The sequence below is a fragment of the Rousettus aegyptiacus genome, unplaced genomic scaffold (genome assembly GCF_014176215.1).
Source record: "Rousettus aegyptiacus isolate mRouAeg1 unplaced genomic scaffold, mRouAeg1.p scaffold_m13_p_11, whole genome shotgun sequence".
NCBI classification, from domain to species: domain Eukaryota; kingdom Metazoa; phylum Chordata; class Mammalia; order Chiroptera; family Pteropodidae; genus Rousettus; species Rousettus aegyptiacus.
Window position 1 is genome coordinate 93,661,298 of NW_023416286.1, and position 26,726 is coordinate 93,688,023.

A 26,726-nucleotide genomic window follows, 5' to 3' on the forward strand; every position below is an offset into this window, starting at 1 on the left:
CCCGAGGCCCCTCTGCGCGTTACCTAGTGACGAGCTTCCGGAACTAGGCGTCAGGAGCGCGTCCTGACGTGGGTCTGGCGGGATCTTTGGGGCTCCTGAAGGGCAAGGACCCTGTTTTGGGGTGAACTGTGCTCACAACCCCCAAATAGACATGTCAGGAGTCTTAATGTCCAGCTCCTCAGAATGGTCTTCACGGAAGTCATTGAATTAAAAAGAGGTCACCGGGCTGGTCCCCGTGGAATACGTGGGTGTCCTTAGGGGGAGATATGTGGGCGCAGGCAGAGCGAAGGCAGGCAGGACGGCTCCGGACAGGCGCCGCCAGACAGGACGGGGCGCCGGGTGATCGCCCCAAAGAGGAGGGGCCCCGCCCACCGGCCGCCCGCCCGGTCCGGTCCCCACGCCCTCAGGCGGCCAGGTCACCCTGCCTCTCCCTAGCTGTGCCGGCCCCACAGCCCTCTCCCCGTTCCCGCGGGACGGAGGCCCTGGAGAGCTGAATACCCCTCACCACTGCTGTCATCGAGACGTGAGTAGGGCGCGGGGTTTGAAGTCGACGCTAAGGGTGGGTGGGGGGACCCAAGAGGTCCAGAGGGACCCTGGTCTGGGGCTCACAGCTGCAGCCGCAGCGAGACGGACCCGGCGGAGCAGCTCACATCAGGGGGAGTCTTGGCATGGGCACAAGGGCCCGGAGCTGCCGGGGACGGGCCCTGCGCACACGCTGGCACACACGCGTGTGCACAGGCACACACGCGTGCTTTGTTCAATCCCAGCACACTCGTCACTTGTTGAAGAGACCAGGCCAGAGGGCCGCAGCTCGCCTACATTCTGGATTTGTCTGGCTGTTTCTCCGTGGCCCCGTCTACCGCCCTCCGTGCCTTGTCCCTCTGGGGCTGGATGCGTGGAACGCAGTGCCCAGGTGACGCCGTGAACCTCGGCATCACTCACGACGCCAACACGGCCGCCTGTACCAGAGGCATCTGGACGGCAGTGGGCGTGGCTGGCGAAAGCCGGTTAGCGCATGCGCCGAGACTCGGGCACAGAGCCGGCAGGCGGGGAGAGCAGAACGTCACACCTGTCTGATGGCAGAGCCCGCCATGAGGTCTGGGCCCAGATGCGGCTCTGGGCCCAACGCGTTTGCCAGAAGTAGGTGACACTGTCCGAGGCCAGTCTGCCTGCTGCGCCCCGAGCACTGCAGGGGAACGCGGTGGGCCAGTCACCTCCACCTGAGGTACTGCCCTGGGGTCCCTTCCGACTTGCTGGCACAGGCTGCTTCTGGGGGCTGTCGCCTCTCACAGGGTCGGGGGAGTGGGCTGCAGAGAGGAGACAGACAGCTCAGGAGGCGCCTCCGGGAGCCGCCCTCCCCGCCCCGGCCCGTGACCCATGCCCTGGAGCCCAGGCCTCGTGACTACAGGTGCACAGCCAGCAGTTCACGGCCAGCCGCCCTCCCCCTGCCCCGCCTGGGCCGCCCGGGCAGCAGGTGGCTGAGGCAACAGGCATGGGCCGCCCTCAGTGAGTGCCTGGGGGCGGGGCCGGCCTCCGACCTGAGTGTCTACAGCTCAAGCCTCCAATGCCCAGACCGGGCTGGCGGCAGCCGAGGCAGCAGACATCTCTCTCTGCCTCGTCTGGTGCAGGAGAGACCTTAGCGGAGACCCCTTGTGGATCCAGTGTCTTTGTGGATCCAGGGTTCTGCTCTTGCTCTCGGCTCTGCTGTTCTCATGGGCCTCGTGTCTACGCCAGGTGTCAGCAGGGCTGACCATGCGGTTCTGAGTCCACAGGTGTAGACTCTAGCAAACTGCTAGAAAATGAGCCTGCCATTTGTGTGAGCGCGTGTGGTGAGATGCAGATGTGGGACGGATGTGTGTGCAGGAGGAAGTTTACAGTCAGCCCCGAGAAGCCGAGCCACAGGCCCCGCGGGAGCATGCGAGGTGGGGGGGCAGGCGGAGCCGTGAGGGGCAGAGGGGCTCGTGGGGCCGGGGACGGCGAGCAGGGCACAGGCTGAGCCTGGCGTGGGGGTGCCCAGTCCTCCCACCTGGCCTGGGGCTGCGAGGGTGGGGTTGGGGGGTCACAGGCGTGAGAGGTGAAATGGGGGGCCCAGGTGGACCTCAACAGGCTGGCCCGAGAGGCCCCCTTCCTTCGGCCTCTGTTCTTGGAGCACACACTCAGACAAAATGGGGTTTACACGACGCACCCATGAATCGAAGCTCGCAGACGCAGGCATGCCTGTCCTCTCCCCGTGACCCCCAGCACGGGCCCCTGTCTCTTTCCTGGGCCTTTGTAAGCTCGCAAGTCCATTGCCTTTGAGAGACGTGTGGCCTGAGTGGCGTTTTGCGCCCAGGGCTTGGCGGCCGGAAGCTCATGGGTTTGCACGCTCACGCTCCCTGGTGAGCAGGACGATGGGCTTCTTGGCCCGTTGGCTCTTTTGCTCCAGACCTCGAGCTCTTAACCTACGTATCCGAAGGCCACAGTGTCACACCCCTGTGGCCTTCTGCCTGGTGAGGGCACGTGCTCATTCAGAGGCTCCCCGGAGGCTTGTCACGGTCCTGTGGTCACCCTTGGTGGTCTCTCGAAGTGACTTATACAGTAACAGGATCGCCCCCGAAGGTTCGCGTGGCCCTTTCACCCAGCCTCACACCATGTGTGACGCCGGATGTCACCGGGCACGTGGCCGCCCCGCGGGGGCCGTGGCGGGCGGGCAGAGGGCACTTGCAGCCTGGCTCCTGCGGGGCCTTTTCTGTGAAGTTACTTTGGGGGAGGGGCGAGCATGGGAGTCGGAGGTGTCCCCTAGTCACTGGTCCAGGGGGTCTGCAGCTCCGCTCTGGCTCTCAGTCTGAACTCGGGCGGTGGCCGGAGCAGGGGTGGCAGGAAATGCTCGGGGGAGTGTCACTGGCAGCTTGGCGGATCCTGACCTCGGGGCTGCTTTTGGACTTGGCCACCTCATAACGTCCCACCGGGCGTTCCAAAATTCTAAAAGGCCGCTTCCTCGTCTCACGCAGGGGATTCGCGTATCACATGATGCTTTGTGTTGTGGGAAGGCCGAGGTTGGAGCCTGGGCATTGGTTGCTACAGCGCGCCGGGGCGAGGGCAAAGCCACGGGTGGCATCTCCATGGGTGGGAACCTGCACTCATCCTCAGACCACCGGAAGGCCATTGGGTTCACTCCCGGACAGAACCAGCCGGACCTGTTTCGGCAGGAAGGGCCACTTTGTTTTGGGGTGTGACGGAGGCAAAGTCCTTCGATGTCCCTGTGCTGCGGGCACAGCCCGTGCCGGTGGGACCAGTGGCAGCCCCACCTGCCCCATCCCCACTGGCACAAAAGCCCAGGGGTCAGACTTGACCGGAGGCCCGGGGGAGGGGGTGGTCCAGGTGATGACGGGCTTTGGCGACCCCAAAAGAACAGCTGGCTCTGTGGCCCTTGCTCCAACGTGACCTCGTCACAGTCGTTACGGAAATGTGTTTGGCTGACCGAGACCTAGGGTGTCCCTGTGTGCCCAGGCAACGACAGCCATCAGTGTCCAGGCCGCCGTGCTGAACAGAGAACCCTCCCTTTGCGGGTCGGCGGACACGCACATGGCCGGAGCCTCGGGTCACAGAGCTTCGAGGCCAGTCTCACGGTTTTACGTGTGGCTCAGAGAGCTCAGCCCGCCTGGCACGGCCCCGAAGCCAGCAGCAGCGACGCCTCGGCGCGGGAGGGTGTCCGGCGCCCTGCTCAGAGCTGCCAGCACGTTCCGGGGGCGCGCGCCCTGCCAGGATGGGACGCAGAGGGGGCCCGGCGGGTGCTCATGGGAGACGAGCGCTTCGGGAAGACTCCTGTTCCCACAAGCGCCCTGTCATTCCCAAGAGGCCGTTCTGCCCCAGTGGTTAAAGAACAGAGGCAGGTTTAACTTCAGGGCGATGGGGACAGGGACGGCCACGCAGCGGGGGTGTGCGGGAGGGGGGGACGCAGCAAGGACAAGTGGGACTTGCAGCCTAGGGACATGGCAGTGGGAGGAGTCCTGGAGGCCAGGCATTCTCGCTAGACCCGCCGAGCAGGATCCTCACGGGGGGCGGGCCCAGGGCAGAGTGGACAGGTGCTGGCTGTGGTCAGGGGTCCCGGTGGGGACCAGCCAGCAAGCACAGGGCCCACGGGTGGCCGTGGGAGGCAGGTCGGGGGTGAGGTCAGAGCTGGCGGAGAGTCTGGCCACATAGCTGCAGCATCCTGGAGTGTCACCTTGGTTCTGCCCTACGGTCTGCTGTGAACTTGGTCTCCACGCTTCAGTCTGTCCTCTGGAAGCACAGTGTGGAGACCGCCCCTCCGAGGGAACATGCTCTCTGCCTAGTGACACTAGCCTGAAAAAGGGAAGTTTCTTCCCGCCGCCCCCCCACCCCACGTTGCTTAGTTCTTAGAAAGAAACAGGTAGAGGAAGAGAAACGCCTCCAGCCGTTGGCTAACGTCCTTCAAAAATCCGTCTTTTCCAGAAGCAAACAATGAGCACCCGTCACTTATATGCTCGGGAGGAAAGGTAATGTCAGAACTGCCCCTGCCACCTCTCTGAGGAGTCCACTTCAGTCCATGGGCTGTTTCAGAGCTCGCCTGTCTGCTGTGGGTGCAGGCGGGGTGGCTTGCCAGCCGCCACCCGGATGCACGGAACCCTGGCTTCTGGACTGCGAATGTGGGTGCACAGGCCACCACGGAGAGCCCTGAGCCTGGGCTGACACCGGAGCCCTTGCTGCTCCGGGGTGGGGTGGGGGAGGGGAAGGAGGCGACAGCTGGCGTTAGAGGGAGGAGCTGGCACCTGGCCTCCTCTGGGAGGAGAGCGTGGGAGCAGGAGTCAGGCTGCATTTCATCCAACCTCCTCGCTTCCACCTGAGTGTTCATCGCCAGTCATACCTCTCACTTTTCAGAATGATCGCTTTATTACTGTGCTTTAACGATGGCAGTGTAAAAACACAGTCCTTGAATGTGTTTAACCCAAACTGAGGAATTTATCCCATCTGACTGAGCCAGTATGACTTGGAAGTCTCAGTTCCTTATTTGTAAGGCAGCCCTAATGTCACCGCCCGCCCGGGGTGACAGGGTGCATGGAGGAACCAGGAAGGCTGCTGGCACGAAGCTGGCGCACAGTAGGCATTCTCCGTGTGTTTATGCAGCACTTAGGGCTCCAGGTGTCACCCAGAAAAACAGCCCATCTTGACTGCGGGGACCCCTCTCCCTGACGTGCCGAGCTGTAATAATTTTATGACACTTATTTTCGAAGGGTGTTCACAATTCGAATCTCTCATTCTATCCCCACGGTAGTCCTGGGAGGTAGACAAAGCGGTTATCTTCACCATGTGACAAGAAGCATGTGTCTCAGGGTCTGTCATGTTTTTAATTAATTCATGAACGTTCTGAGGGCCTCGCAGAGCAGGCAGAGTGGGTGGCGGGCATGTGGGTCCAGGTGCTTCTCACACACTGCCTCATCTGCCCCCTCAGGACACACACTCGTTGGTCACCGGGTCCATGCCAGGGGCCTTCCTAGGTGCTGAGGGTGAAAGGCCAGTGCTACCCTCATGCAACTTCCTTTTCAGTCAGAAATCACAGAAAATAAATTAAAAAAAAAAAAAAAACGTGGAAAAATACAAAATGCCCAAGGGTGCATGCAAAGGGCAGCAGAGAAAGAAAGGGCTCAGGGCAGAATTCCTGGGTAAGGTCCCTGCTATGCATGTGGTGACACCTGAGCAGTCCCCCCAAACTGGGCGTCTGTGTCCCCCCTTCCCCAGAAGCACCCAGGAAGTCTCAGCATAGCCTCCAGGTGTGCCCGCCACATGTCACAGCTGAGCGGGGTGTGTCTAGCTCCAAGACCATGCTCTTGGCTCTTCAAAGCCTGGCAGTCTACACTCAGAAACGAGACCCCCTGTGCGGTCTCAGCCCCATCTTCCGCGGACAGGGTGCGAAGGAGGGCTGCCCAGGGAGCGGGGAGGGACAGGACTCTGCCTCCTCTCCAGAGGTTTCCTACCGGGAGGTAAGGGAAGGTAGGATGCCCGAGGTCCCAAACCTCATTCACAGTTCATAAAGCTGTTTCATATGTGGGGTGTCAGGGGGTTGTGGGGGTCTCAGTGGAGTGTCAAAGGGTTGTGGGGGTCTCAGATGTCAGGGGGCTGTGGGGGTCTCAGTGGGGTGTCAGGGGGTTGGGGGCAGTCTCAGTGGGATGTCAGGGGATTGGGGGTCTCGGTGATGTGTCAGGGGGTTGGGGGGTCTCAGTGCGGTGTCAAGGGATTAGGGGGTCTCAGTGGGGAGTCATGGGTTTGTGGGAGTCCCAGAGGGGTGTCAGGGTTTTGTGGGGGTCTCAGGTGGTGTGTCAGGGGGTTGTGGGGTCTCAGTGGGGTGTCGAGGGTTTGGGGGGGGTCTCAGCGGGGTGTCATCCGGGATTGTGGAGGAGTCTCAGTGGGGTGTCATGGGATCTCAGTGTGGGCTCTGTGCGGTGTCAGGGGTTTTCATTGGAGTGGGTTCCCCGCCGGTTCCGGTCTGCACAGAGACATTGGGCCGCATTCCCCACGTCCCGGCCGGTGGTTCCTCCCGCGCCCCCGCGTCCCGGCCGGTGGTTCCTCCCGCGCCCCCGCGTCCCGGCCGGTGGTTCCGCCCGCGCCCCCGCGTCCCGGCCGGTGGTTCCGCCCGGGCAGCGCGCAGGCCCCGCCCACTGGGCGTGCGCATGCGCGACGGCGTCTGCGGCGCGGCCGTGACGGCGGTGGTGGGTGACGGCGGGGCCGTGACGGCGGTCGCTCGGGCGGTGACAGCCGGGCGGGGCGCGGCCTCAGGTGAGAGCGCAGGGGCCGGAGAGGGGAGCGAGGCGCGGGCCGGGCAGCCCGGGTCCTCCGCGGGGAAGCGGCGCGCGCCCTGGGACTGTCGCCGACGCCCGCCTTTCCCCGCCCCTTGCGCGGTCTCCGGTGGCCTCGCCGGCGTTGGCGCGACCCGTGGCGGGGCGCGGGGCGGCGGAGGGGGCGTGGGGCGCCCGCGCGCCGGGCGGGTCTCCGCCGTCCAGACGAAACCGCGTTTTGCCCAGAGGACTTCCATCCCTTCTTGCGGAAGAAGAGGTTAATTTCGGTGAACCAAGTGGCCCCGCAGGCACCAAGGTAGCCATAGCGCTTGGAGCCGGCTGGCGTGGCGGGGCTTCGTTTTCGTAGCTTCGTTCGCTGAGCTTATGTCTCGATTTTGGACGAAGCGTTAGAAGCTGTCAAAGTTTTGGGCAAACAGCTCAGGCGGCCGAGCTGATTGATAGACGGCCCGGCCCAGCAGGTGGACAGCGCCTGACCAGGCGGGTCCGGAAGAACCGGGTGAGAGAGGGATGCGGAGATGAGCGCCCCGGTGACTGCTGAGGGTGACACCCCGCCCGCGGTGATGCCGCAGCGACAGCGCCTGGTTATCTTTTCCGCGGGGTGGAAGGAGCCTGCTGCCCGTATCAGTGTTGCCAGGTGGCCTCCGGCTCCGCAGACGGAACCGTCCAGGTCCCACCCCTGGTAAACTGTCACTGAACACCCTCAGCAGGTCACCTGAGCCTTGGGTGCTTTGCTAAGCACGAAAGCACACAACCTTTTTTTCTCTCTTGTTTTCATCTCCGCGTTTCGGATCAGTTATCTTAAGCAAGCAGAACCTGCTGGCGTCCACAGCGGTTTGTCTTCTAGTGAACTCACAGATGTGTGTCAGAGGGGACACGGTCCTGGAGGCTGCCTGGTCACACCACAATGCGGGCACCAGCACCCTGTTGCTCTAGGGAAGTGGCTGGTCTGTACTCTGGGCCAGCGCAGGCCAGAGTCTTATTAAAGAAAAACGGGTGAGGTCTGCAGCAGGTTTTTCCAAGGACAAGGACGTCCTGAAGAGGGCCAGGATGGGTCACTTCCCTCTGGGCTGCAGCCACACCTGCATTCCTCAGCTTGAGATGGAGGGGCTGGATGCATGGGCTTTGACAGCAGGAGCCCCTCCTGTCCCCGGGGAGGGGGTGGTGACTCCAGCTGTGAATTACCTGTTAGGTTCTGAGGTGAGGGGCATGGCAGTGACCCGTGTCCCCTGTGTCACTTAAGACGAGAGGGATTTGGTCAGAGTGAGCAGCCCCGTGAGAGGAAGGAGGCCGAGCTCTGCCACCCTGGCCTGCACTGCCTCTCCGGGGTGCCCGGCTGCACTCCCCGGGAACGGGCCGGGACCTTGCGGAGGGGCAGCGGTGCTTCAGGGGCGCAGGGAGGTCGGAGGAGGGGTTGGAACAAAAGGGTTCGCAGTGGTGCGTGTTCAGGGTTTGCCCCAGGATCACAAGGGCGTGGCGTGTTTGCATCTGGCTCACTCTTCACCCCTCCTAAAGGACTGAGGAGGACCCTTACCTGCTGTCTGGAAGGGGGTGACCGAACTCTGCCACCTCAGAGCCATCGGGTCTAACAATGGGGACAGCGTCGTGGGGGAGTGCCATGCCACAGTGTCACATCTGCCTTAGGGCCTGGGCACCAGGTACTGCCCTGCTGCTCCTGGGCTCTGAGCGCCCCCACCTAGGCTGCTTCTGCAGGCGTGGAGGACGCAGGACAGGGCAGCACCCCTCCCGCCCCCCCCCCCACACACACCTCCACCGAGTGAGCAGCTTCCTGATGCGGGCAGGTGACTGAGCCTGGGCGCTCCATGTCAGTTGGAGACCGTGTCACGTATTCGTGAAGAGGCAGTGACCTCGTTGCGTGCGCCTGGCATGTAGCTGGCGCTTCGCCCACTGTTCTGTTTCTGCAGGTCGTTATTCCCACGCTCAGACACCGGGCCCCATGTGGTTAGAGACTTAACTACTCAACAGGAGAACCAAGGTCAGGACCCACACTGGGCTGTTCTGAGACCTTGGTCCTGGTACCTGGCGTGCCTCCTGCCCCGCTGCAGACCCTCCTAAAACTCCACTGGGCCGACTTGGCCCTTGGTCTTAGTAACAGTCACGGGGACTCCCGTCCAATGGCAGAGGCTCCACAGAAGTGAGATGGCCAAGAGCATGTCGATGCAATCATGGCAAAACGGGAACCGTAACCCGGTCTCATGACCAGCTTGAGAAGTACAGGAAGAAATCTTCTCAGGAGGTCGTGTTTTAGCAGAGTTCACAGTTTTGTGCAGGGCAGCACTTTTTAATGGGTGACTTAAGTTCTTGATGACAAGGCTTCTTTCTGCCTGGAGGTGACAGACAGTCGGCTCCTCTCCCGGCACTCGAGTTCACTGGAAGTTGGTCTGCGCTGTGGATGTGGCAGTGCCCAGCGGGGGGTGGGCTCTTCTGTGTTCTTGATGAGATGGTCAGGCCCAGACCAGCGAGACACAGGAGCGCTCAGGGAAACCGGGTTTATTCCATTTTCAGCCCCCACACAGGGGACCACACCAGACCCCATGAGGCAGCACGGGAGTGGGGGGCTGTGGGCCTTGGTCTCCTGGGTTCCTACGGGCAGGCCAGTGCACACTGGGGGTCGGCTACCCTGGGTCATTCTGGGGGTTCTGGGCTACGGGGTGGTCGCTGGGTGCTTGGCCTTGGTGACTCAGGCAGAGGAGTGTCGCCTGCCAGGTACGGGCAGGTGGGGGAGGGCTGGCTCTGGGGGTCCGGGCCCTGCGCTGTCCCTAAGGACTGGCTCGCGGGGAGGGCCGTCTCTCCTCAGCCAGGACAGGTTTTAGGATGTCAGAGCCTCACAATACGCAGGAAAAATGACACGTCCAGATATCCAGAGTCAAGTGCTCTCGCCAGCCTCTTACTCGTGTCGAACTTGACCTGTGTACACATTAACGCGTAAGTGCACTCTGAGGGGTGGGTGAGCCAGGGTGTCGGCGTGACATGGCAGACAGCACGTCCTCGTCCTGGTCTGAGGGGCTGCTTGGCCTCGGTCCTGCCCTCACAGGAGCAGTCCTGTGGGTGGACACGGTGGCAGGGGCAGGGTGACAAGGGCCACCAGTACCCAGGATGGGAGCCAGTCCTCTGCTCCCCAGTCAGGTTCACGCTCACACAGAGCAGGGCATTGGGCGAGACACAGGACAAACACCTGTACAACGTCACCTGCGATGACATGGCCGGCTGAGCTTCGAGGGTTCGCAGCTGGAGAGCAGGGCCCTTGTGTTAGAGAGGCCAGCACTTCCCCGGGCGCAGCAGCTGGTGTCCCAGGTGCTGGCGTCAGGGTTCAGTGGGGTGCTGACGCCCGCGGGACGGAGGTGGAGCTGTGCGGCTCGGCCCCCCTCCAGTCCCACTGCCCTTCTCCAAGTGGGGTGCTGACGAGGGGCCCCGTCTGCGGAGACAGCCCTAGTTCCCTGGGATGCGGGGGGCGGGGGGAGGCGGGAGTGCCAGCGGGGCCCCGAAGGTGCCTCGGACTGCCCTGCCAGGGCTGGTCCGGGGGTCCCCATCGGGGGTTCTAGTCTGGGGGCCCGGTCTGGACTCTAGTTTCCGGTCTGTGAAGTGCAGGTGACTTCAGAGGTTTCACAGTTTTGAAAACTTGAGGGTCTGGTGTTTGCCGTTTCACACACAAAACAGGCCCAGACTTACATGACATGCGGCGTGATTTGAAGCCTGGCCGCACCTTCTGCGGGGTTCTCGCGTGCGCCCCCTGCGCCCAGCTCTGGAGCAGGCAGAAGCCGGGTTCGGTGGCGTGGGGGTCGTGCCAGATGTCAGGGGTACGCGCGCAGTGAGGCGTGCTTCTGAGTGCTGGATACAGTGATGCAGAAACGGAGCCCGTGTCGGGGCGCTTCCCCTCGTCTGGGACGAAGTGACGCCGAAGCTGGGACCTAAAGGGGAGGGCAGGGCCCAGAGGTCGGGAGGTGGCGTGCGAGGGGGGACGGTCCCGTGCCGCGAGCTCCGAGCTCAGACCTTCGCGTCGCAGGGAGAGTAGGGGAGCGGCTTCTGCCCCCCACGTGGGCTGGCCGCCCTGCGTTCTGCTCTGTGCTGCCGCGGGGACATGAGCCGGGGTCCGGTGGGCGGGCCGGGAAATGTTCAGCACGTGGGGACGGGGCCTGGCGCCTGCGCCCTGTGGGCTCCACGTGTGGCAGAGCCCAGCTAGGGCAGGAGGGGGCCGGCGTGCCGGGCGGAGCCGCCACCTTTTCCGCGGCTGCAGCGAGGTCGGACGGCTTTTAATTGGGCCGATTTCGTGCATGAGTAGGAATGTTCATGACTTTTCGCGGGCCTCGGGCAGCCCCGTGCGTAGGACCGAGCGGGCACTGAAGCAGGGACCAGCGGCGGGTCACGGTGTCCTCGCTGGGGTAGGGAGGTGGCGCTGCCATGTCAGATGGGAGAGCGAGGGGAGTGGTCCTGGGGGGGTCCTGGGGGGGGCGCTGCATGGGCCCGCACGAGGAGGGGCGCCCCGGGGCCCTGCGGTCACCGCCGCTGTCCTGTCCGAGGCGGCCGTGCAGGTGTGGCGGTCTCGACCCCTGTGGGAGCTGGCCAGCATGCCCCAGGCAGACAGGACTGTGACGACGGAGGCCACGCCGCTGGCAGGCTTCCGGACCAGACCGTGGCTGGCGGCCGCCGCCCGGGTGGGAGGACACCCGAGAGGCAGCGAGTGACGGTGACCCCGGCAGCACGCCGCGTGTGTGCCGGGCTGGTTTGGGGCCGTCTGCACGCTGTGCCATGGGCGGCCCCAGGGCGGGCGGGGCCGCAGGGCTTCGAACCCCGAGCGCCTGGCCCGCCGTCTGTTCCCGGGAAGGTGGCCGAGGTGCGGCGCCGCTGGTCAGCAGCCGTGCCACACAGACTGGGCCGAGTGCTTGTCCTGGTTCTGGAAGTGAACGGCATTGACAAAGCGCAGGTCGGAGTCATCCGTGTGGGCCGTAGCCTGGGAATCCGAGTCCCGGGACCCGCGGCCTGGAGGCCGGAGGCGCCTGGGGCTGTGCGCTTAGGCCTTCCCGCCTCCTGCCACCCGCCCGACCTTGACCTTACTTTCCTTCTGTAGGACCGACCGACCAATGGATGTTTTCTTGCCTGTTTATGCGTCTTTAAATCTGCATCAGGAGGCAAATTGTTTTTAGAAGTATTTTTCGTTGCAACGCCGTTGTGGTCCTGGGGTCGTGTTTTGCCCCAGTTTCAGCTCAGTCGACATAATGTGAATGATCTTTTTTTCTTCAGATTGAAGATGGCTACGTGACGACCCTGGAGACTGTTGCCCGGACTTTGTTTGCTCGGACACGCCGTGGTGTGGAGCCCCAAAGGCCTGTGTTGGCCTTGGGGCGCCTTTGCTACACAACCCAGGACCATGAGTCTTGCGAGTGGTGCAGGGGCCTCGGAGAGCATCTTCGACCTGGACTACGCCTCCTGGAAGATCCGCGGGACGCTGGTGGGTGCGGGCTTCGTCTTCTACCTGGGCGTCTTCGTCGTCTGCCACCAGCTGTCGTCCTCGCTGAACGCCACGTACCGCGCTCTGGTGGCCAAGGAGAAGGTCTTCTGGAACCTGGCGGCCACCCGCGCTGTCTTCGGTGTGCAGAGCAGCGCCGCGGGCCTGTGGGCCCTGCTGGCGGACCCCGTCCTGCAGGCCGATAAAGCGTGGGCCCAACAGAGCTGGTCCTGGTTTCACATCACCACGGCAACCGGGTTCTTCTTCTTTGAAAATGTGGCGATCCACGTGTCCAACTCACTCTTCCGGACTTTTGACTGGTTTTTGGTTCTCCACCACCTCTTTGCCTTCCTCGGGTTCCTAGGCCTAGTGGTCAATCTCAAAGCCGGCCACTATCTCGCCATGACCACCTTGCTCCTGGAGATGAGCACCCCGTTCACCTGCATCTCCTGGATGCTCTTGAAGGTGAGTGCGCCCTGCGGGCCGGGGAGCCCGTGGGTGTTTCCGCCCTGGGTGGCAGGAGCTGAGAGGTGGCGTGGCAGCACAGGGCGCCCTCCCCAGGTCACGCGCGTGTGGCTGCGCGTCGTGGGCCGCGCAGTGAAGCCATCGGCCGACCGAATCACGGCATACAGCATCGGGGACAAAGTGACCTGGGTTGAATTCCATGTTGTCAATTTTAAATAACTCTTTGGGCCTCTGGCTCCATAACCCTAGGGGAGCGTAGGAAAGGCTCTTACCCTAGCTGGCGGCAGGAGACTCAGTGGCTCCTCTGACTCAGTAAGTAGTGTCTGAGCCCTCGGAAGCATGATTTTTTTGTCGTTGTTCTTTAAAATGCTTTTTTAAAACTAGAAGTCGTATACACGTCTGCACACGTACCTTTAACAACTTCGTCGCCCTACTTTGTACTCAGCCAGCGGCTCTTGGGTGCCCTGTGCAGCGGCGTTGGCTGCGGGCCGCTGTCACGCGCAGGTCCCCAGAGCTCCCTCTTCTCCTTTGGCTGAGACCTCTGGCCTGGCGGTTGGCATCTCCCTGTCCCCCTCCCTACAGCCCCGTCTCCACCCTTCCGCCCTTCGCCCGTGAGTTAGATCCCGGCGGGCCCTCGGGTCAGGCCCACACGCAGTGCCGTCCCTCTGCGACAGCCCGTTTCCTCAGCGTCGCGTCCTCAGGGGTCGCCCGTGCTGCTGCGGATTGTGGAACCTTCTCTCCTCAGGCCGAGTGGTTTGTCACCGCACACGCGGCGCGGCTCCTCTGCCTGCTCACCTGCCACGCGTGTTCGGGTCGTCTGCACGTCTTGCCTGTCAGACGGTGCTGCAGTGGGCGAGGGGGTGCGCGTGACTCTCCGAGGTCCTGGATTCAGTCATGTGGGTAAACACCCAGAGGCGCAGTTAGCGCATCATGCGGTAAAAATCTCTCCCGTTTCCCACGCGGCTGCGCCGCCTTCCGTTCCCGCCCACAGTTTCTCCACGTCCTCGCCAGCACTTGTCCGGTGTTTCTGACGATGCCGTTGTGACAGCCGATGTCTCCTTTTGGTTTCGATTTGCATTTCCCTGATGACTGGTGGCATTAAGCGTTTTTTAATATAGCTGTGGCCACGTGAATATCTTCTTTGGAAACTATGTTTTCAACTCCTTAGTCCATTTTTTAATCAGATTCTTTCCTTTGTTATTCATGAGTTGAAGTTCTTTATATACGTTGGAGCTTAATCCCTCACCGGATGTGTGATTTGCAAATATTTCCCCCACCTCAGGTTTGCCTCTTCACTGTTTCGATGGTTTGCTTTGGCGCTGCAGAAGTTTTTCAGTTTGATGTCCCAGGTGTTTGCTTTTGTTTCTGTTGTTTGTGCTCTCGGTGTCACAGACGTTAAATCCTATCTAAGACCAACGTCATGAAACTTTTTCCTTGTTTTCTTCTGGGAGTTGTACAGTTTTGGGTCTTAATGCTTGAATCATCAGTTGATTCTGAGTTGATTTTTGTGTGTGGTATAAGATGCAGGTTTAGTTTCATTCTTTTGTGTATCGCTGTCCAATTTCCCCAGTGCCATTTATTGAAGAGACTGTCCTTTCCCCTTTGTGTGTTCTCGTCTCCTTTGTCCTGGATTAACTGACTGTATGTCTGTGTAGATTTATTTCTGGGTCTCGATTCTGTTCCATCGGTCCGTATGTCTGTCTGCGTATCAGCACCATGCTGTTTTGTTTACTATAATTTTGTTATATATTTGAAATCAGGACGTGTGAAGATTTTAACTTTATTTTCCCTCAATTGCGATATGGCTGGTTGTGGTTTCACATGAATTTTAGAATTATTTTTTTTTTATTTCTGAAAAAAGTACTGTTGGGATTTTGATAGAGATGACATCGAATCTGTGGATTGCTTTGGCGAACCTTCCTGGTGAATTTTTCAGTTTAGTTATTGTGTTCTTCAGCTCCTTGAATTCTATTTGATACTTTTTAAAAATGATTTCTGTCTCTGCTGAAATTCTCATAATGCCTTGTTCTCTGGACTTCGGTGAGCATCTTTACGACATGATTTTAACTCTGCTGGGTGAATCGTGCAACTGTTTTATTAGTCTCTTTCTGGGCTTTCTCTAGTTCCTTTGTTCAGAACATCTTTGTCTGATTCTTCGTTTTCCCCGACTCTGTGTCGTGTCTCTGTGTTAAGCAGAGAAGACACCTGCTCACATCCTCTCTTGGCACCGCAGACATTCGGCCACCAGCTCGGCCAGAATCCTGGGCGGCCTCCTCAGCGCCCGCCCTCCCCGGGGAGGCGGGCTACACTCGGCTCACTCAGCTGAGCTGGGGGTGGCGCAGAGCAGTGGTGTCTGCCAGCCCGGGGCCCTTCCCCGCTGGCTAGCCAGGCTGTGGGCAGCCCGCCAGAGTCCAGGACCGACAAGACAGGAGGCCTTCCTCTGGGAGCACCTCAGGAGAGCTGGGCACCAGACTTGGGAACCGGCTCCTCCGTCTGCTGGGTGGAGGTGGGAGCCGCGCCTGGCCGGGGCCCCCGGCGCGGCTGCTGTCACACCGTCCTGTGGCGCGGGGGCCTGACCTGGTCTGCGGTTCCTCACGAAGGGTCTGAGTGCGCGTTGTGGCTGATTCGGGGTGTCCGGAGGGATGTCTTGCTGACGTCCGTCACCCACGTGTTTGTGTGCTTGGCTTTTGTCTGGGAATAGGTCACGCTACGAGCAGTTGGACGTGTTGGGACCTGGCATCACTGTTTGCCTAGCATCTGCTTCCTTTACGTTTTTAAAAGTATCATGTTTTAAATGTGTATCTTTATATAATCTTAATTCTCATTTTGATATCAAAATGTTCTTCACATTAAAGTTCTTAAAGTTGCGTTTTCAGCCCAGATTTCTGCGGTCTTTATGACACGTTCCCGGCATGTTTCACGTGAAACCTGAGTCCTGCTTTCGGCGGTCATAAGTGTTTAGAGCAGGCACCACGGATGTGTCGTGTCGCGTGGTGAGCGCCAAACTGCTCAGCTTCGGGAGGAGACAGATGCGCGCCCAGCGTCGCCCCTGCCGGCAGGTCCAGGCAGGTGACGCTGCAGCCTGTTCGTGCACGGCAGCCGTGGGTCTCGTGCTGTGCACGAGGCGCCTGGCGAGAGCCTCGGAGTGTGAGTTGGGGGTGCCTGGGCTCCTTGGGGCGCGAGTGGTTGGGAGGAAGGGTTGGGAGCCACCAGCAGGCAGAGGAGTCATTTACCCGTGGCCGCTGAGGGGTCACTGAGGCTGTCGGTGCCCTGCGCAAGCCTCTGCTGTCCGCCCGGCCACGTGCTTCTCCGGCTCTGTCCTTGGGGTGCCCTCCCCACCAGCAGGATCGGGGCCTGACTTCCTCTTCTGACACGGCTGGAGCGGAGTGTGTGGGCGTCGCAGGCCGCGCCCGGCGTCCCCTTCCGAGCCCCTGCCAGGCCAGGAGACGGGGCCTCACAGAGCGCAGGGCTGTGGCGGGCCACGCGCTCCCGCCCCTGTGCTGAACGGCTGATCGACCGCCACCCAGAGCCCACGAGATGGACGTGCTGGGGTGCCCGTCGTCGTACTGTGAGACAGCAGACTTTCAGTCTTCTTGAAATTCAGTTTGTTTTATAGGAAGTTCTGTAAAAAAAAAAAAAAGGTGAAAATCTTTCCTGTCTCTAGCGTCCTTGGGGGTGATCAGTGTGAATAGTTTTATGTGTATGTTTCCAGACTTGTCTGTGCTTCTCCTGGAGCCAGATGTGGGGCTTGTTGACTGACTCGGGGTGGGAGGGAGCAGGGCCGGTGGGCTCTCCGGAAGCCCCTGTGGCCACCTCAGGTCCTCAGCAGGTCCTCAGTGTCCTTGGAAGACACACTCTAGGTGTGCGGTGGCCGCGAGAGGGGGAGATTCTGTTGTGGATTTTTCCTGCTTTCTCTAAAGTTTGTTTGGGTGCCGTTTGTGCAGGATGGAGAAGGGGTCAGCCACAATGCGTTTATTACGCCCCTTATTATGTTCACTACACAAACCCAGCAGACGCCCACAGGACAATTATGCCCTGAACTAGCATAGCTTAGTGCCACCACCAGGCCAAGTCCAGACCGCAGAGTGCTGGCTTGTTCTTAGCACTGCCTTCTTGAATTTGATTCTGAAAGGTTGTTTAGAATTGATAATAAATGAATTACGCTGGTCTCAAACAACTAAACATAATTCATCCATAAGAAGACCATCTGTGATGTAAATCAGGTGAGTAAAACAGCCACTCGCACATTCACACTGTGCGCGGCCACCCGCCGGCCCCCAGGGCTGCACGAGTGGCCTTTGCAGGTGCGACGTCTCAGGTCGCATTCCTGTGCCCCAGCTCTTAGAGCCTTTGACGTCGATACAAACATTTTAGTGCCCGAGAGAGACCGAAGAACACTCAGTTCTGAAGCGCTCCGTTTTCTAAACTTAGCGTAATTACTGTATGAGTCAAAGTTCGTGTTTCTGGCGTAAATAGTAATAATTAAGACCACTTTTACTGAGGAAACTAGTGGAAAGTTGGCCAGAATGTCTCGTAGAAAGGTAGTATGTATGCATTTATACTCCCACCAAAGGTATGAAACGGTCCTATTTCTGCAACTTCACCATTAGCTATGATCAATCTTTGTAATTGTTGCCAATCTAAGTAAAAAAAAAAATTGAGTTTTTATTTAATTGTATTACACTTTTTTCATGTTTGACATTCATATTTGTTTTATAAATTGCTTTCCTCGTTTTTTTTTTCTACTGAGGATTAGCCTTTTATTTTGTGGGAGTTTATTTGGTGATTTGTAAAAACATTAAAAATAATCTGCTATTTTGCCATGCATTCTTTAAATTTTTCCCTGTTGTTCGGAAACTTCGTTTTACAGAGTCAGACCTGTCAGTTTTCACGTGTCCGAGCCGCGATTCTCGTGTGTTTGGCCCTCGCTCACGCAGCGACTGTGAAGCCGTTTCCCTGTGGCCTTTTCCCGCCTTGTTGTGCTTTTCTCTCTCTTTTAGGCATTCATATTTGATCCATTTGAACATTACTTTTAAGTGAACTGGGATGTCAGCTCCAGCTTGATTCCCCAGGGGCTAGCCAGTGGTCTAGATAAGGTCACTCTGTCGCTTCTGATCTGAGTGACCAGGATCAATGTTCCCTGCGTTGTTATTTATTTACCCATTGTACACTGTTTGCTGGTCCCACCTCTTATAGTTCTGCTGTGGCACAGGCCATTATTTGGTAAGGCACGGCGTGGTCCTTTTCAAACCCTTCTTGTCTCTTGTGGATTCACTCTGCAGCTTTGAACTAATTTTGTTCAGTTGGTGAAAACGGTAACGTGTCCCATCCGAGGACATAACATGCCTGTTTCCACTCGGAGCCTCTTCAGAGTTTCTCCGCGTTAGCGGCCGCCCTGATGGAGCCACGCACACCATAGTGGCCAGGGCAGTGCCCATGAGAGCCACGGGGAGGCGCCCTCGCCCTGTCCCAACAGCCTCGTCCGGGAGACGGGAAGTCGGCGTGCGGCGGGCGGGAGTCGGTCGAGAGTCCGGTGCCGCAGTGGGAAACAGGACGAGACCCGGATGCCGCCTGGGTCCATTCGCGGCAGAGGCGGCAGGTGCGTGCAACGGGGTGTCATTCGGCCATTCAAAGAAGGACATTCTGCCATTTGCAGTAGCGTGGATGGACCCGGTGGGTGTTATGCCAAGTGATTGAGTCGTAGTGACAACGACTGAGTGAGCTCACTTATATGCGGAATCTAAAAAGAAACGAACCTTTCGGTACGGAGAACAGCGTGGTCGTTGCCGGGGTCGGGGGGACAATGAGGGCAAAGGAAGCCAAAAGGTGCAACTTCCAGTTACGAGATCAGCGGCTTAAGGTATAGCAAGTCCTGTGACTCGCGAAGCCTGTGACTGCCCCTGGCGGGCGTCACCGAGACTCGCCTGCGGCCCCTCCGCAGCCCGGAGGCTCGCGCTGCGTGTACGGCGGTGTGAAAGCGACATCGCTCCGTACAAACTGGCCTGTGACTTGATCGTTTCAGGCCAGCGCTGTGCGAGCGATGCTCTCAGGTGGCCCTGCGCAGTGGCCGCAGCCGCCGCCCGTGCCAGCCGGGCGGTCCCGCTGCTGCGCGCGCAGGTGTGGGGAGTGCGGGCGGCGGGCGGGGCCGCGGGGCCCCGGAGTCGGTGCGTCCGGCCCACGGCGGCCTCCGCAGCACGCAGCCCCCGAGGAGCGTCTCAGCCCTCTCGTCCACCTGGAGCCCAGACGGCGGCACGTGTCGGTGACTCCGAACCCCCGGGACGCTGCGGGAGGCGTTTGCGAAGTGCGGGTGCCGCGCTCCGCTAGGAGCCGCCGCAGAAGAGCCCCGCCCCTCCTGCCCCCGCCTCGGCCCTTGTCCCTCGGCTGCGGGGACACGCCCACCGCGGTGGGGCCAGAGGCGCCTGCGCAGTGCGGCGGGGACACGGTGGTGCAGCGCCCCCCGAGCCGGGCTTCCGCGGTGCTGTCAGCACGTGTGCGTGGGGGGGCTCAGTACCCTCCGCCGCCGCCTGTGGCCCTGGTGACCCGGGCCAGTCCGCAGAGTGGCCGTACCATTGTCACCCGAATGGGGCACTCCTGAGGGTGACGGGGAATGCCAGGGACCTCGCTGGGCAAACAGGGTACTGTAGGGTCCCCTGCTCCCTGAGAACCCACACACTCATGGCCGTGCCTTAGACAGCCATGGAAGCTCCCAGAACTTGTGGCCTGACCCTCTGGTTTGACACAGAAGAAACGAGTTAAAGCGCCTGCTCCTCCGGTGGCTTTAATCGCACGTCGCTTTGCTGTCAGGCTGACGGGCTCAGTTCTCCTGGCCTGGGTCCCCCCCTTCCCGTGTGTCTGCCCCGTCTCGCTTGAGGGCTGTGGTCGCTTGGACGTGTCCTCCCTTGGCCCGCCTCCTGAGCGTTCGTGGGGCGCAGCAGGCAGGGGCCGCGGGAAGCCCGGGCCGCCTGCCTGGAGGTGCGGCGCGGGCCCCGCCTCGCGCTTCCTCTGCCCCTGGGGCAGGCCGAAGGCTGCTGCGTCTGTGAGCGAGCCCGAGCCAGGTCCCTGGCCCACACGGACTGCCACAGGGGCCCCGAGAGCCGGGCACAGGCCACGGGGTCACGACGCCGAGCGTCCCCCCCACCGTGCCGCGTCCCCCCCCCCCCATTCTTCGCGTGCGTGTTTCGTCCAGGCCTGGGAAGAGCTGATGCGCCTGGACTGTCTAATGCGTGAGCGGCGCCAGAGGAAGCGAGGCGTTTCTTTGGGTTGTTCACGGGCCACTTACTGTCACCGGCGCTAGAAGCACTTGTGGGCCCCACCTAATGCAGACGGTTTGGGGCCAGTTCACAGTGTTTCGACAGCCACCGCGCCCCTCGTGTTCCCGTGTTTCTTACACGTTTTTAAGGCTGTCCCCACGTCGCCGATTCTTGTTTTCCTTCGTCAGAGCTGTGTGTGCGTGTTCCGTGCCGACAAAGGGAATCACAGTCACTTTCGGGGTGCTTTGCTGTGTCCCCTTCGCGGGCAGGCAGTGCAGCTCAAGTATGGCACAGCCCCTCGCCTGACCTCAGGGTGGTCCCTTCAGGTCTGCGCCCCGCTCTCCAGGGACTCCTTCCTTCTGCAAGTGCAGCGTGATGTCCCATCCTGGGAGGGGCGCCATGCCACGGAACTGCTGGGGAAGGTTTTGCAGCTTGAGTTTGGCGGAGAGGAGACCGAGGAGCAGAGTGTATAAGCTCCCTGCTCCGAAGTGGCCCTCTGTCTGGGGGCTGGACTGCCCTGGGGCCAGACTGTCTTAGGACTGGACTGGCCTGGGGCCGGACTGGCCTGGGGCCCGCTGGCCTGGGGCTGACACGGTCCCTGCCATGTGGTCCCCACGTTGTGCCCACAGTCTGGTGTGTACCATCTTCAAGTTCTCTTTTCTTCCAGTTTTAGCTACAACTGTTGGAAACTAGTTTTAATGTAAAGTTAGAATAATGTTAAGTCAAATTCATTTTGGCTTGTGTCCAAGGGCTACTGGAATAAAGGTATCAAAAGCCGCACAAACCAGGGAGCGTATCTCGTCCTAAGCTGCTCTCTCCTGAGCCACTGTGTCCCGGCCTCGGTCCGGGAGCTCGGCGCCGAGACAGGGTGCCTTGCCGGGCTCCCGCCAGCACTGCCTGCTTACTGACCACGTGCGGGCTCCAGGGAGAGGGAAGAATGGCCGAGTCTCTCCCTGCAGCCCCAGTGGAGCAGGCAGCCGGGGTCGGGGTGGGGGCTGCTGCAGCACGGGGCGGGGCGGCACAGGGCGGGGCGGGGGCCCTGGAGGCCTTGCTGATGGTGCACCTGTTCTTTCCCCACAGGCCGGCTGGTCCGACTCGCTGCTCTGGAAGGTGAACCAGTGGCTGATGGTGCACATGTTCCACTGCCGCATGGTGCTAACCTACCACATGTGGTGGGTGTGCCTGCGGCACTGGGCCGGCCTGGCGGCCAGCCTGCACCCGGCCCACCTGGCGCTCTTCGTGTCCGGCCTGGGCCTCCTGACCCTGCTCATCAACCCCTACTGGACCCACAAGAAGACCCACCAGCTCCTCAATCCAGTGGACTGGAACTTCGCCCCGCTGGAACCCAAAGGCGGCCAGGCGCTCCAGAAGAAGGGGCAGTAGCTGTCGCAGCCCGGGTGCCCGTGGGACCCGGGCCCGCTGGCAACGGCCCCGTGGCGAGAGGCAGCGGGAGCTGTGCCCGGCACCGCCCCTGAACAACACTGGCCTGTGTCATGGCGGTCGTCTCCCTGTGGCCCGAAGCAGCTCGGAGATCTCGATCCGCCTCGAGGAACAGATTTTTGCCACCCTCCTTCTGTCGTCTCTTGTGGCTCACTCCCACGAGCTCGCCCAGGCCGGCCGTGTTTGTCATCGGGAGAGGGTCGGGGAGACCTTGCAGGCTGCTGGGAGGTGGCTTCGCTGGAGTGCAGGTGTGCCTCGCTCTGTTGGCCTTTGTGCGCCCCGCAGAGGAAGGCACGCATCTCTGCCGGCAGAGTCCGACTCACTTTTTTCGGGGCCGGCTTTGCTGCAGCGTCTGGAGCCGATCCCGCACACCCCTGAGGCCTGCACGAGAAGGACGTTCGCGTGAGAGAGGCCGTGTGGCGGGCGTGCTCGGGCCGCATCCTTCTTTCTAGTCACACCCTCAACATTTCCTGTCTTACTCATAACTTCTATTCTTTTTGGTTGGAAACAATTGCCATGTTTCCAACAACGTTCTGTTACCTTGTTAAAATTTCTCTAGGTACGAAATTTACCACCAGCCGTGCAGCAGTGCCATCTAGTGGCACAGCGGCATGAAGACATCATGTGGGGACAGACCCTCGGAATGTCCCTGCCCCATGTGAATGTGGGGTGGTGGTCGAGGTTAAACCTTGTGAGATTTTCTTTTTAATCAAAGGAGCTGAATTAAAACAAGAATTTTATATTCCTGTTGTATTACACAAACGACAAAATGAGATCAATATGTAGTAATCGGAATTGTCTAGATTTTAGAGCCATTTCAAATTGACTAAGTGCCAACAGGTGCCCAACTTAGACCTCGATTCTCGCTTGGTTTGCTCTGTAGACTTTAAGACAAAATAGTGACCGATTTCTCTACAAGCTGGTGGCCCCCTGGGCGCGTGGCTGCTAGGCCCTGAGGTCCCTAGGCTGTTGGGAAGCAGCCCTCGGGGCGGGCGTTGACCCCTGTCTCCAGCTGTCTGACACTGAGCCCCAGGGGACATCATTTTCATTGTCATGCCCAGGTGTAGTCTGTACACTAACCCAGCAGTGTTACTGACAGATGTCCATTTTATTCTTGTTACAAGTATGTAATTAAAATCAAAAGTTTATTTTTAGGAAGAGCACCTTTGAACCGTTTGCAAAAAATGTGTTCATTGGTGGTGAAAATCATGTGATACTCGGCAACTGTCATGTGGCACGGAACTCTCAACCGTGGTCTCCTTACGGGTGCTTTGACTTTATAGTGTTTAGGTCAAGATGTGCAATCCCTATTTATCTCATTGTGAGAAGTGATTTAGGCTTTAACGATGCCGAGCAGACCACGTTTTGCCGATGACTGAGACGCCGTCTCCCCGTGGCCCGCACGTTCCCCCGGGTGTGACGGGGAGGGGGGCGAGGGGGAGGGAGCAGCTGTGTCCTGCCAGGCCGATGTGTAATAAAGTCACTGATGTTTACCGAGCCCGAAGGGTGTCCGTTCCTGTCTCCGTAAAGCGTGGTAAATCTGCACGTGTTCGCAGATCACTTTAAGGTGTGAAACATCTAGATTTTAGATTAATTCTCATCCAGCCTTCGCTAGGACCTGGACCGTTCCCGGGCTTCTGCTCAACCCAGGTCTCAGCGAAGGCATCCGCAGAGACCGTGCGCCCTGGGACATGTGGGCTGGCCGGTGCCCACACACTCTGCCCGGGAGGCCCCGTGGCCCAGCACCCACGCGCCCGTCCTGCCGGGGACTGGCGCCGCCCCCGCCGTGTGGGTGGATGACAGGAGGGGCACCAGCACGTGGACGTGGCGCCGCAGCCCTGCGAGCTGCGCGGCTGCTCCCTGCCGGGGCCTGCTGTGCGCCGTGCCGCCCGCACCGCACGGAGTCGCACGCACCGTCCGCCGCGAGGCGGTGCCAAGCGGGAGCGCTCGCTGAAAGTCAGATGCCAGGGGCGTCTGGCGGCGACACCGGCCCTAGTCGCCTCCTGGTCCGGACGGGGTCCTCGGGGCTGCCCCCTGGCATGGGGGTCGGCGTCTCCTCCCGGCCGGGGTCGGCGTCACCTCCCGGGCCGGGGTCGGCGTCACCTCCCGGCCCGGGGTCGGCGTCTCCTCCCGGCCCGGGGTCGGCGTCACCTCCCGGGCCGGGGTCGGCGTCACCTCCCGGGCCGGGGTCGGCGTCACCTCCCGGGCCGGGGTCGGCGTCACCTCCCGGGCCGGGGTCGGCGTCACCTCCCGGCCGGGGTCGGCATCACCTCCTGGCCGGGGTCCCTAGCTGGGACGTGGGCTCTGCAGCTTGACCAGGCTGGGGGCGCCGTGTGCTGTCGCCTGGTGCCGTGCTTCCTGGGTGCTGGAGCACGCCCCCTGCTCCGTGGGGTTCGTGTGTGTATTTCAAGCAGGTGTACAGGCGGGAAGGTAGGGCGAGTCAAGGGAAGAGACAGTGCTCCACGTGGAGGGAAGACTGTCCTCCGACCCTGTGCCTTGCGGGCTGGGGGCAGTGGGGCCCGGGCCTCTCTCTGCCCCTGTGACCTCAGGGAACAGCTGACTTTGGGCGGCCACTCTAGGGTCGCGGCCAGGGCACAGTGAGGCGAGGCTCGTGGGCCCACCTCTCTGCTGACGGGGAAGAGGGGGGTGGGGATCGGGGCAGGGGGATGGTCTGGCCTCCAGTCTGTGAAATGCCGCAGCTCGGGGCGCCTGAGCTGGTGGCTGTGGCCGTGACTCGCTGCTGCCGGCTGGGGCGCTGTCTGCAGAGCCCAGGGGTCTTCGTCGACGGCTCCGGTTCACAGCGGTGACTTGCCAGTTGCCGACACGGCTGTAAGTGGCCACGCGTGGGCTCGAGCTCACCTTCGGGGTTCAGGGAGGCTCATACACGAGCATCCAGCACGAGCGCAGAAATGCTCTGGCCAGTCCCTGCCTGGCCGAGTCACAGCCAGACGAGGCCCAGAGCCCCGGGTGCGGCCATCTGCCTCCTGCCCTGACCCAGCTGCTCGGTGGCACCTCTGCAGGGCCTGGAGGAACATGCATTGTGTTGGGTGCTTCCTGAGAAGGGGCAGATGGGGAGCAGCACCCCCATGGTCAAGGGCACCTGGCAAGGCTGGTGGCCACGGCGACATTCCAGGTGGAGAACTGAGGTCCGTGAACATGGCCTGGCTGCAAGCGTCTCTGCCAGCGGGAGGCCGGGGAGGCGGCTGTCGGGCCAGCGAGCCTTTTCTTGGCACCAGAGGGGTCGGCATCTGTGTCCCTGCGGGTCATTCAGGAACACCGAGGTCCCCGTTCAGAGTGCCCAGGTGTCGTCCCAAGTGGAAGGTGTCGTTCTGCGCGGACCTCATGCAGTGGAAGCCAACGCAGAACTGGCCCCGTCCGCATGCGTGCACAGGTGTGTCAGGCGTGCACAGATGTGTCAGGTGTGCACAGGTGTGTCAGGTGTGCACAGGTGTGTCGGCTGTGCCGTCTCAGGCCACATGGTGTGGGTTCAGTCTAGCAACCAGCTCAAGGATGGAGGCGGGTTGGGGTGCACCAGTTAGACACTGGGCACGTGTGAGCAAGGACCCCCGCACCATGCTTCAGCAGCTCTCAAAGAATGAGGGGTGCAGAGCTGGGCTGGCCATCACCTTGAGGGTAAGGTTCAAGATGTGAACTTGCGGGTGACAGACATGCAGACCCTAGTGGGATTCCAGCTAACCCCTCCTGAAGGCTCCTTGCGAGGGCAGGCAGGGGTCAGACCTCCCCTGGGAGCGGAGGGGAAGAGGAACCTCCCGGATCTGAAAGGCGGGAAGGGTGGGGGTGGGGGTCCAGCAGAAGGGCCCAGCAGGACAGCGAGCAACAGCCTGAGGCCGGAGCTTGGGGGAGCCCGGCTCGCACAGGGCAGGAGAGACGCCGCCCACTTCCGCCACCAGCTCTTGCCCTGCCTGTCTCTTCCCCTTGACTGCAAGGTGGCCGTGTGTCCAGACTCCCAGCCCCTGGATCCTGACCTCTGGCTCCCACGGGGCTGAGGGCCAGGCCCGGAGACCTGAGCTTGAGCTCCCTCTGAAAGACGCCAGCTTTGTTAGCTAACATTGTCTCATGACGTGGTCCGGGCCCTGCCCATCACCCTGAACCGGCTTGTGCCCTGTGCCTGACCCCAGGCCCCAGGGGACTGGCCTCTCCTCGCCACCCAGCCCGACATCCTGCCGCAGGCTGGGCTTGCCCAGCAGGCCTGGCCCGCCCCCTGACCCCTGAGGGGGCTCCTCCCTGTCTGGCGTTGAGGGGATCCCAGGGCCCTGCGGATGCCGAGTGTCTTCCTGTGACTGTCAGTTGTTTCCGCTCTGGGCGCCTGGACAGGCCGCGAGACTGCTGTCCCAGGCCTGCCTGTCGCAGAGACAGCCCCCGGAGACCAGCCCCTGGGGTGCCCGAGTCTGCAGTCCGGCTCCGGACGAGGCGTGGAGTGAGGGGTTCTCCCCGCCAGGTGGTGAGCCGCATTCCACGAGGCCGTCGCGCCGTGCCCTGCGGCCAGGCTGCAGGCCCGACGTCGTCATGGCAGGAGAGTCACCCGCTTCTCCCAAGCTGGGGAAACCCACGTGGGCGCACGCACCTCAGCGTTGACGGCCGCTGTCCTGTAGACCATGCGTTCAGGGCAGGACTCGTGTCCAACAATGAAACCCTCGCCCTGGACATGCAGCGTGGAAGCCGGGAACGGGAACCACACCCGGTTCTCCAAGTCACAAGCACTAGTGGGTGGCCGTGGCGTGGCCCTCCGCGCTCTGTCCCTGCCATCCGCCACCACACAACGGGCTCAGCCACTGGGCCGGGGTCCTGGGCCGAGGTCTTCGTCGTGAGCTGGGGCTGGTCCTGATGGTGCTGGAAACACCCAGCCGTCTCCTCCCAGCCGCTGCAGGCACAGGGCTGGCGACGGTGCACGGGCTCAGCTGGGTGCTCAGCGAGGGTGTGCTGACGGACACAGTCGAGAAGCCCGCAGTTGAGTGTGACCTCAGGCGAGGCCGCCCAGCAGGTCAGGGCGCCCCATCTGCAGAAGGCTCGCTGTGGCAGCGCACCACGGCCTGCCCTGGTGACGGTTGTCGGGGGCTGTGGCGGCTCGTCCCGTCTCTGCCGCACGCCCACGGGGCAGCTTTATGCAGCCGCCTCCTCTCTGCAGGGCCCGCTGCCCCCGTGCGAAGTGGGGCTTCTGGGCTGCTCGCTGGACTCACCTCGTGTCTCCCCGGGAGACGTGTGGCGGTGGCCGGTCTCCGTCCCCCCACCCCCACACACAGGACATGCGGGGGACGGGAAGGAAGACGGGAGGGCGGCCTGATGCCTCTGCGTTCGGAA

The 26,726-nt window shown here is 61.3% G+C and overlaps 1 protein-coding gene across 3 annotated transcripts; it reads left to right on the forward strand.

Moving 5' to 3' along the window:
• Window positions 1-95: 95 nt before the first annotated feature.
• CLN8 (CLN8 transmembrane ER and ERGIC protein) lies at window positions 96-22,905 on the forward strand. 3 transcript variants are annotated; one of them, XM_016143807.2, is made up of 3 exons: window positions 96-523; window positions 12,048-12,717; window positions 21,048-22,905. In XM_016143807.2, exons 2-3 carry the CDS (start codon window positions 12,175-12,177, stop codon window positions 21,348-21,350), a joined length of 846 nt encoding a protein of 281 aa, XP_015999293.2. In that variant the 5' UTR covers window positions 96-523; window positions 12,048-12,174; the 3' UTR covers window positions 21,351-22,905. The 3 variants fall into 3 exon arrangements, with proteins under 3 accessions (XP_015999293.2, XP_015999291.2, XP_015999292.2); XM_016143805.2 differs by lacking the exon at window positions 96-523 and adding an exon at window positions 6,676-6,771; XM_016143806.2 differs by lacking the exon at window positions 96-523 and adding an exon at window positions 6,960-7,086.
• The last annotated feature ends 3,821 nt before the right edge of the window (window positions 22,906-26,726 follow it).